The following is a 10,907-nucleotide window of genomic DNA, read 5'->3' as shown; positions in this document are numbered from 1 at the left end:
TTAGCTTCATCCTCCTCCACTACCTCGCCCTCGCCCACATCTCCGTCCACGCCCACAAACACCATTCTCGCCCTCCGTCGTCTCGCCTTCGCCTTCGTTATCCTTGCCCACCTTTCCATCCACACCCATCTCAATTTCCTCCCTACTATCGCCGAAATAGAGAGAAGACGAGGGTGCAAGAGAACAAGGAGAACAAGAGGAGAAGAAAATAGAGAAAACCACAGCCGATCGAGGCGACGGATGAGCAACATGAGGGAGGAGACGAAAATGGTGAAAGGCAAAATGATCATTTTGTCATTACAGTTCACACTGTATTCCCTTTGTGAACATTTTTTTATTTTACAAGGGGGCAAAGTAGACGCGGCAAAAACTAAAATACCCTTTTTCTGCTTTAAGCTGCGGTTAGTGAGTTCTTCTGCTCATCTGCCATGCCAAGTGGTCAACTGCAACCATTGCTTGTGAAGCCGAACCAAGAGAGCCTTCATACCTGCATATTGGTTCATCATAGGTCCCCATGGTAAGAAATCTCCATTTTGCTGTCTGAATCAGATAATACAAAAAAACTTGTCTTCACCGGATCAAGCAGATATGAAAAGCAAATTATCTTGCCAGAAGCCTTACATTGCAACTAACAAGAATGAGCCAGTCTGCATGACAATGACTCCTTCCCCACCAGGCTTTGATGTATTGACACAGCGAGCGCAGAACCAGTGCTTATGTATAGAGGTGACCATATCTATTAAATACTAAAATAAATAATCATAAAAATGCCAACAGACTACCAAATAATAAGATGAGTAACAACAAACAACAGTGGCAACATGAGAGTTAATAAAAATCAGAGTACTCACACTGATTTGGGCCAAGAGAAAAGAACTCCATTTGCCAATTTTTTCGTTTGACAAAGTCTAGGAACGGTAGCAAGTCAACAGCTTTGAGTTTTATCCCCTCCTGCTCGGCTCTGGTAGCAGCAATTAACATTCCGCATTAATAACAAAGCATATATTCACATTATGAAAATGAACGGAAAAATTGTGCCCATATCTCTAAGCATGCAAAATAAACAGTTGGGACATTTGCACATCTTGGCGAATGATCACCAATCTAGTTAAATTTTCAGGGAGAAATGAAATGAACCTCTGTGGCCCTGCCTCTGTGGCCCACCAGATTCCACTTTTATCACTTTTATGGTTCGAAATGAAGCATGTTGTGTTAGGATTGTGTTGATTTGTACTTTTACAAAATCAAGTTAATAATATACTTATAAAAAATGCAGTACATTTTCGTCAAGTATACGACATACAACACACTAAGCAATTGTACCACCTAGACTTGGTTCACACCACCAAATATATGAATCTTAATAGGAGTTCAATTAGGATTAAGAAGCATATATACATGGGAATGGTATAGCTTAAGAGTGCAGCAAAGTGTGGCAATATGTCCTAGCGTTGAGTTCTCTGGGTGAGGCACTATGAAGAAAGAAGAGGAGAGAGTGGGAGAGATTTAAAAAGAGGGCATGGGATTGAAGCTACTGTAATGAAGAAGAGAAGTTGGCTGCATTCTTCTCTTCGCTAGTGATCGTTGTTTTCATGTTCAGTTTTCTTTTATTATGGATTTCCAAGATTTTTGCTACAGAAGGGTTTATGGTAAAAATTGGATTGGCATTTCTGCTGCAAATCCCCAGTATGATGTTCCCCAGTGGTTGTTGTTCCTATTTTCTTCAAGGGCAGACTATCAAAGTGCCTTTAGAAAAGGTGGAAAAGTGTAATTGTTTCGAACCACTAGTCAGTATAGTGAACTCTGGTTATACCTGGAGATCCTCAAATTATTGTAATTATTTGCAACACTTCAACAACACGAGTGAGTGGGTTCTACAGTGAATGAACTTAAATAAAACAACTTAATGCAATAAAGGAATCCACAACAAGACCATGACCAGAATGGAAATGCTTTTAGCTACACCATGTATCACAAAGTGATCAACCAAACTGTTACTAATAGTAAATAGGAGTTGTGCAAATTTGCATCCATGTTTTCATGAAATTATAAAAACTTGCATTTATGTTTAAAAAGGAAAGTTGGCAAAGGAGCTTATGTCAATCATGTTTAAAGAACAATACTGGCGAAAACTATCATACCTTTAAGCAACTACAATTTATAGGAAAGGAAACTTAGAAGTACATGAAAAAAACCCTATCTTGATTCCAGATAGTAACACATAATGAGGAGGAGGCATTTACACATTTGATATAGTTGCTTAAGAAGAATCACATGGGTAAGTATCACTATACATCCTCAATCTAGAATGCCACGTGATTAGCCAATGTGGTATTTGTCATGTACCATATCTAGAAAAAACACAGAACTGATGCCACATCCTAGTAAGTTCCCACAACTTACCTAATTAAAAAGGCCAATGTATAATCCTCAATGTTTGCTAGTATGGGCCGAAAGATGATTTTACTATGACATTTCGAAATACAGGCCTAACAATAGCTTAGTTAGACGCTGTGATGTCATCTTAGTTTCTCTCACAAATTTTAGTGGGTATTCATGGGAAGGCATGATTGCACCAATACCCTTGCCCAATTCCATATATGAATTTCTGTGGTTCCAACACATTTGGTGGCCATTGGATACTTTTCTTAATAGTTTCACTCTATTCCCTAGTCGAACACCACCATGAGTGACAATTTAATAATGTCACTAATATGATTTGAGGTCATATGTTTCCTTTGCATATACCGGCCTAATGTAAGTTGTTTTCAATGAAATTCTAAATATTTTGTATTCAACTCGTAGCGGAACACTCAGCATCCAAATCTTCCATTATTCCTTTCTTTTTTTTCTTTTCTTTTTTATTTGTTCTCAAACCCAAAAACTTCGCCCTCATAATGCCCTTTTAAATGATAGCATCTCCTGCCACTTCATATGTATCCCTCTACTTTAACCTAAATAAGTTTTCTCATAATCCCAAATCATCTTACATCTTAAATAAAGTACTTTCTCCCATATTATCTTTTGTACATTACTTTTTTTGTCACAACTGATTCTTTAATTTGAATGAAAACCCTGAATCACTTAGCAAGTTGAGTAGACAGTGCCAAGTATACTCTTGAATCACATCAATTCAGCTTTCTTAACTTTCCACTGCACTTATGATATAATCATTACAATTATCCCTGTACTAACTCTCTCACCTTCCTAGATAATCTAATGTCCCAAACAACAAACGAACTACAAGTACTATTGTCTCAGAACCTATAATCAGTGCATCCTATGAAATAATCGATTACTCCAAAAGCTCAGTTATAGTATAGAAGAGCGTATTTTAAGTTTACATTCAACGCGCTGCAAAACGCTGCAACACCCCTACTCTGATACCATGTGAAATAATTCGAAAGTGCTTGGAAGCTCCCACCTACTAATGTTATAACGTATTAGAGGGAACACCACTGGAGGAGCATTTGTCGGAAGCTGTTAATTACTAGGGCTTGAAACTAAAAAGTAATTAGGGTTTCTTTGAAAAAGCACTTTATAGAAGTTCCGGTCAAGCCAAATGACTAAGATCTATGTAAGAGTTCAAGCCTCCCAAGTAAATTTTCGGATGACAGGAATGATTATGGAGGAGCAAAAAAAAAAAAATCCTAAAGAAAACCTAGAAATGGTATTAGGATGTGGATTTGGCACTTACATGACGGACAAGAGGCGAGAGGGGCCGGTGGGATCATAGTTGAGCAACAAAGCGGCCTTGAGCGGCTCACCTGCAAAAATACATGGAAAAGGAAAGAATGAGAAGAAGAAGAAGAAGAAGAAGAAAGAAAGACGGGCTTGGGTTCGACAGAGTGAGCTACCGCCTACCGGAAGAGCCGATGTTGTTGGACGCCCACTTCTCCCACAACTTATGCATTGATGCCCAATCCCCCATCCTTCTCTCTCTCTCTCTCTCTCTCTCTCTCTCTCTCTCTCTCTCTCTCTCTCTCTCTCTCTCTCTCTGGTTCGAATCAGGACAAAAGGGAGAAAGCCTTTTGTTACATACATAGGCCCCCCAACAACATTGAAATTTTAGTTTAGCAGTTTAGAATATGATCATTTTCGCCGGAGCCTTTCTAAATGTCCGTTTGCACTCAAATTTTACAGTCAGGCTCGGTTTAACTTAACAAGAAGAACGATATCTTAACTTTTCAGTTTCGACTATTTTTGTCACCGAAAACTGTACTGACTAGAATCTCTAGCAGATAGCAGTTATATTTTATTTTTCACTTTCCGGATGTCAGAATGACATGAAACTTTAAATCTAGCCTCATGAAAATAATTTCGATATATTCTCCAATTTTTACANTCTCTCTCTCTCTCTCTCTCTCTCTCTCTCTCTCTCTCTCTCTCTCTCTCTCTCTCTCTGATGGAAATGAGAAGGCCAATCAGGCACTAAATATCAATGTTGCCAATACAAAAGTGATGTTGTAGTATTATAATTGATTATAAGATAATGATTAAAATATCACATAACTTTCATATTAATAAGATGTCGATATTCAGTCAACTAAATTGGAATACATGATTTGACTGTAATAATTTAAAAGATTCGTAATAAAATTTGGAATAAATTAAACTTTAAAAAATAAAGTGTCACACGCCTCATAGGTTGAGGGCTAAAAGTGTAATTTATCCTTGTTTTAATTACCTTTTAATTAGATTTAGTTGAACTAATTTAGTTAAAGATTTTAATTATCTTGTTGTATTCGGAAGTAATTTCATCAATTTTGATGCCTTTAAATATCTTTTGTCAAATAAAACTAAGTCTCTTTATATACCATACCATTCAAAGTGTTTACTCGAGCATTACTTTGTTCCATAAAAAACATCTCGGCATCAGGATCTTGGATGGATGCGTGTGTCATTAATCTTCCTCTAGGGTTTTTATTTTTAACTAGAGTTTTTATTTTTAGGCCAACACATGATTAATTAGGGCATAAAAAATATATAAATTTTTCCCTAACATTTCCAAATCAGATCCAGAAAAAGAGAGATGAAAAAAAAAATGAGATCCAAAACAAGATTAATAAGAACAAAAGAAACCAAGGTGCCTGATAAGCATGTCCTATAGAAAGATTGCAACTGAATGAAACAAGACATGGCTTCGGATCTGACGAAGTTTGCAACAGATCTGTAATCAATATGTGAAAAAGAGGCATAAACACTCCTTAAATCGACGAAAAATTGAAAAAAAGAAACTCCAAATCGGATCTAACTTCAGTTCGAAAACAATGGATTCGAAAAAAAATTGAAAAAAAGAAACTCCAAATCGGATCTAACTTCAGTTCGAAAATAATGGGTTTTAGCGAGAGAAAAGAAGTGATTAAATATGTTTGCGAAAATGGCGAATGGAGGGAAGGAGATCGCGAAGATTACCTGCGAGGACGAGGCAGTAGAAAAGGATTGGTGTTCGTGCGAGGTAGAGAGAGAGCGGCGTGCGAGAGAGAGAGGGGCGTGTGCCAGAGGGAGAGAGTGGGAAACAATGCTGTTGATAGGGTTTCGGAGTGTTGGAGGCTAACATTGTTATTTTACATATGATATATTAATATACAATATTACACTCTTCTGTAATTTAAGATACATAATTTTCTTTTCGGTAATATTTTTGATATAATCTTTCACATTTTATAATACTGTAATATCGAATATATTATACCGAATGAATAAAATTCAGTAATTCTGACGGAATTACTTATAATTCTGCCAAAATAATCCGAACCAAACACATCTTAAGGTGGGGTTAACAAACCCCACCCCTCCCATGAAATTGGGATATAATTAACTAATCTCAACCTAATTTAGTTTTTAAATTTAAATTTATAATTTAAATTTTAAATTATAATAATTTTATATTTTAAATTTTAAAGTTTTTAAATTTAAAAATTTGTAATCTTAAAATTAAATTTATGATTTTAAATTTTAAATTTTAAATTATTATTTAAAATTTTTTAAATTTAAAATTTGATATTTGATATTTTTAAATTTAAATTTAATATTAAATTTAAAATTTAGAACTTTAAATTTTTGAATTGAAGTTTACAATTTTAAATTTTATTTTGAATTTTTTAATTTTTAAAGATATATATTTAAATTTAAAATTTAAAATCTAAAATTTAAAAATTTAAATTCAAATATAAGGTGCAATATCATTATTTTTTATTTATAACTATCTACTATTCTTCTTATTCTATCTTATCTATCAAAACGCTATTTTTCTTATTCCCGAAAACAACTCAATTTTCATCCAAACATAAAATTGATCTATTTTAGGTTTAATCCCCAACTTATACTTACTTCTGAAATAACTAGTTTTTACTTAATCTCGAACCAAACGAAGCACTCTTCTCATATTACGAAAAATTTAACAATAATTTATATTTATCTTTTTATTTAATGATAAAATTACAAAATAAAATAGATATAAAGTTAGGAATCATATTGTTTCATTGATGTTACATATTTTTCACAATACTTTTGCTTTTGTGCATTGAATAACAATGTCGGTCTACAAAATTTAAACTGATGCTTTCTTTGGCCTCACTTCTCTATTGCTATCAACCCGAATGACTATTAAGACACACTCAAAACAAGAAGTTAATATAATAGGTTAGATAACACCAACAGGTTCAGATACCTAAGAGTTCATCACACTTATTGATAAGTTGATATAAAGTAAAAAACAGTGGAATTAAAGCATATTTAGACTTAAATTGCAAGCCAAACAATGCTATCTTCTTTCTCTATTAACCCAACAACTATAAATTCACAACTTGATGCATACACAACTGCAGGGAGAGCAAGCTCAGTTAAAAGAATAGCTACAGCGCTGGCTCATGCATCATGCAAGTCATCCAAGTAAATAATTGTAAACTGCAGACAATGATAAACTTTACACATCCTTGCTACCAAGGACTAGTTTGCGAATGCATTCTCAAAAGGCAACCATTTAATTTTCTAAGGGACTAAAAGCATTTCGAACCTTACCTTTTCCAATGCATTAAAATGGTGGCAGGAAATGCTTTCTTTGCCTTCAATGGTGGTTCACATTATCATTTTATAGTATTAGAGAGATAGGATCTAAAATATTGTCAAATTTTTTGACCTCTCTAAAGCATCAAAATGGTGCTTATGCGTCATGCATTTTCAAACTGGCTGAACAGGTTATCAATACCCAATCAAAGGATTTCACATAACCTGCTGTACCCCTAAGCAAAGTAAGACCTAGTTTGGGATTGCGTTGCCAATTGCACCTGAATTTATCCTTTGGGAAGCCCGAAAAGATTAAAAAAGCATTAAAGCTTCCTTCTTTCAATGCTTAGAAAAATGGTAGCAGGAATCACCACTCGGAGAAGCAAAGAGTTTCTGCTTCTCCGGTAACAATCCCACCATCACTTTATGATATAGGAGGAGAAAAGTGTTGAAGGCACTTTTCGTATTTTTGAGCCCTTCCAAAGAATTAAGCCCTAGTTTGTGATTGCATTGCCAAAAGTACCCACTTTCATGTTATGGAAGGTCCCAAAAATCGAAAAAATGCTTTCAATCTTCCCTCAATAGTATAAAAATTGCGGGGAACACCGCCACCGGAGAAGTATGTAACTGCTTGTTTCTCTGGTGGCAGTTCCCACTATATTTAGGATTGTGGTGAAGATTTAAAGCGCTTTTAAATATTTTGGACCTTTCAAAGCATAAAAACAGGTGCTTTTAGGAACACAATCCCAAACTAGGCCTAACCCAAGCGTCTTTACACACCTCTATACCAAACTAAGCCTAAGCTTCTTTTTCCTAGTTTCCAAATGCCCGAGACCAACAATTACCCCGATCGATGTTCTACGATAATAAATATTGAAGAAAAATAATAGCTTTGGGCCTTGTTTAGATGTTGGAGTAGGTTATTCGATGATAACTTATTCGGTATAGAGATTTTCATTCATAATTTGAAGATCTGGAAAGCCTTTGCATCTATGATTTGATAGAATAGCATATTTCACATAAAAGGTGATTTATTTTTTCCGAAAAAATGACTAAAAAAGCAGAATATTCTATTTCATTCTAAACATTTGAACATGCTGCTACCTCCAAACAGAGCACAATTGCGACACCATATTTACGAATCGAAAGCCCTTTGCACCCAAAGAACGCAAAGAAGGTAACGCCATACATAGATTAGGATTTTACCCTGCTCGTTCCGCGCGGTGAAGACGATGGTCCCGGTCTCGTCGCCGACGAGGCGCTCGGCGATCCGGGTGCGGCGGAGGTTGGCGGAGGAGGGGACGGCGCGGCCCCTGTGGAGGACCGTCTCCGAGCTCACCACCTTCACCGTGAGCGTGTGGCCGCTCGTGCCGGGCTTGAGCTGATCACCTTCGTGAACACCGGCTTCCTCATCGCCGGCTTCGCCGCGACTCCTCCAGGCCCCCCGCCGTCGCCATTGACACCGCTTGAGGGGAAAACCTAGGTAGTCCTGGGAAGAAGAGACGGAGACAATGAACAGGAGGTAAAACCCTAACCCTAGAATTTCGCAGGCCGCGAATGAGAGTTGTATTACTGTATATGGGTAGAAATGTGTGGACGCCCCCTCAACTATAGACCACTGTGTAATAGGAGGAATTCAACCCTATCGCACTTATATCACGTCATCAATAATAAATTAATTATTTTTTTTTTAAAATAAAAATATAATAAAAATATTTTTTCTAATCATAATGAGATATATATTTTTAAAGAAAGATATTTGATTGATTTGTTACGCCACGTTACTAATATATTCGTTGCACTCTAAAATTTTTCTAGTAATAGAGCTATCAACTTTTTTCTTTTTCTATTCTTTTTTTTTTTTCTGACAAGTCTACACTAATATGAAAAGTTTTCAAAATTAAAAAAAAATATTTATCAATTTACTTTTCAATTCTACTCTTTTTACTATTTTAAAATGGCTAATTTGCATAAAAAATCTATCATTTTTGAGTTTTTGCAAAAATAAGCCCTTTTTTAAAACTTTTATAGATTCGATTTGGATTTTAATAAACGGACCAAAATACCTATATTCCTCTTTCTCTCTCTGTTTCTTTTCACACTCGTCTTTTCTGTATTGTTCATCTTCTTCCTCACCGTTTCTTCCTCTATTTCTCCTACCACTTTTTCTTCTTTCTCTTCCTCCTCTACAACAAGCCGCGATATGAACACCGCGCTTCTCTCTCTTACTTTGCTCGCATCTCCACCGACACTGGCTCGAATTTCGCACAGACGGTAGTAATCTTCTGCTCAAGTAAGTATTTCAAGCTCTCATGGTCGGTTTTAATCACGAATTGCCTTAATCCAAGATAATGTGTAAACATCTCGACTAGGATTATTCGATCCCAATTTGCCAATTCTGAGATAATTAATCAACATTCTGAAATTTTAGGTCCGTAAATTTTGGGTTAGTACGTTTTCCCCTGTTTTGTCCAAGTGGAACCGCAGTCCTATTTTTTCCCTTTCTACGGAAGTTGATATATCCAGATGTGATTGACCAGTACTCAAGGGTGATATTACAGTGGTGGAGTAATATCCGAATTCGATTTCGGTGGGTACGTGGTCAAGTTTCGGGGACGAAACTTCTTTTAAAGGGGGGATAATGTAAGGACTGAGATTTTGACAGTGCAACTAAACTCTCTGTTGACGATGTTTATGTGTGTAATTTAATTACATAAGCACTCGCCAAGTTTCAGGAGAATTTGAGCTAAAACGGAGAAGTTACGCGATTATTAGTTTTCACTTAAAGTGAATAGTAACTCCGGTTTTCCGGAGAAGCCACGGAGTAGAGTTGGCTTTCGGCGCGTATCGGACTCCGAACATAGGACTCCAATAGCTCGTTTCGATCGGTTCAGCTGTTCTGGAACCAATGGCACTGACGGATTTCAGATCTGATGCACGGTTTTCGAGAAAAAGGAGTTTTACCGAAAAGAGGGTTTCCGCTCTTTGCTTTTCTGTGCATTCTAAAGCTTCTCGTGCCCCGTGCTTGTGACCTGGAGTAGGGTGAAGAATGTTTCGGGTCCCTACTAGTGGTAGGGAAGTCAATTTCTAATGCGAAAGATGGTTTAATGGGTTTACACATTGGTATACGTACGATATATGGATTAATTAGAGAGCGGATGGGTTCCGTCGCGAATCCGTGACCAAATCTGACGAAACCAGATGGTAGTTTTGATGCCCTCGTCGTGCTGAACGCGATGGTGCAATCCGTTCGGAAATCCGATGAACGGATTGTCGGATATTGCATGAAGTTCGCTAAGGGGTCGAGAGTGGAAAATCGGGAAATTCGCAAAATTCATAATATTTTATGTACCGTTTCGCATAATTTTGAACGTCGAGGTGCATACGCGTATATTACACGCGTGGTGAAGGACTGGACTGAAAATAGAAAGACTTGGGGGACCTTTCTGCATTTTTTTCACTCTAAATAGGTGTAGGTATTAGGGTTCCAAACAGGAAACCCTAACCCTAGTCGATCCAGTGCCCTAGCTGCGCCACCAGCACTTCCTCCACCTCCCTGCCCTCTCCCTGCGCATGCTCCGGCCGCCGGCGAGCACTTCCGGCCGGCGAAAATACCTGCATCATCTCCCTCTCTCTCCCTCTCGGCCAACCACTTCACCGCAGTGTGGTTGCGGACCCAGGAAGCAACCCTAACTCGAGCACCATCTACTCTTGGCCGAGATCCATCTCCGATGTCGTTCCTGACGGTCGCCGCCGCCTGCCGCCGTCGCCTGCGCCGCCGCTGCTGGTTCTGCAGCCTGCGGCCACCCCAGCCCGAACCCAGACCGAGCCAGCTCGAACTCTGCGTCCTCGCCTTACTTCGGCCGTGCCGCCCTCCAGTCGGCCCCAGCGACGTCCGG

At 37.7% G+C, this 10,907-nt stretch overlaps 1 protein-coding gene across 2 annotated transcripts; it reads right to left on the bottom strand.

Annotated features, from left to right (window-relative positions):
• Positions 1-258: 258 nt before the first annotated feature.
• Positions 259-8,609, bottom strand: LOC109705062. Of its 2 annotated transcripts, none has more exons than XM_020225824.1 (6): positions 8,215-8,609; positions 3,865-3,951; positions 3,698-3,767; positions 852-961; positions 622-736; positions 259-540 (listed from the first exon to the last, which is right to left on the bottom strand). In XM_020225824.1, exons 2-6 carry the CDS (start codon positions 3,929-3,931, stop codon positions 420-422), a joined length of 483 nt encoding a protein of 160 aa, XP_020081413.1. In that variant the 5' UTR covers positions 3,932-3,951; positions 8,215-8,609; the 3' UTR covers positions 259-419. The 2 variants fall into 2 exon arrangements, with proteins under 2 accessions (XP_020081413.1, XP_020081412.1); XM_020225823.1 differs by having other exon boundaries at positions 259-487; positions 8,215-8,341.
• Between the last annotated feature and the right edge of the window lie 2,298 nt (positions 8,610-10,907).

Source organism: Ananas comosus, unplaced genomic scaffold (genome assembly GCF_001540865.1).
Source record: "Ananas comosus cultivar F153 unplaced genomic scaffold, ASM154086v1, whole genome shotgun sequence".
In the NCBI taxonomy this organism is placed as follows: Eukaryota; Viridiplantae; Streptophyta; class Magnoliopsida; order Poales; family Bromeliaceae; genus Ananas; species Ananas comosus.
The sequence above is the reverse complement of the archived record's forward strand: the minus strand, read 5'-3'. Positions and strand labels throughout refer to the sequence as shown.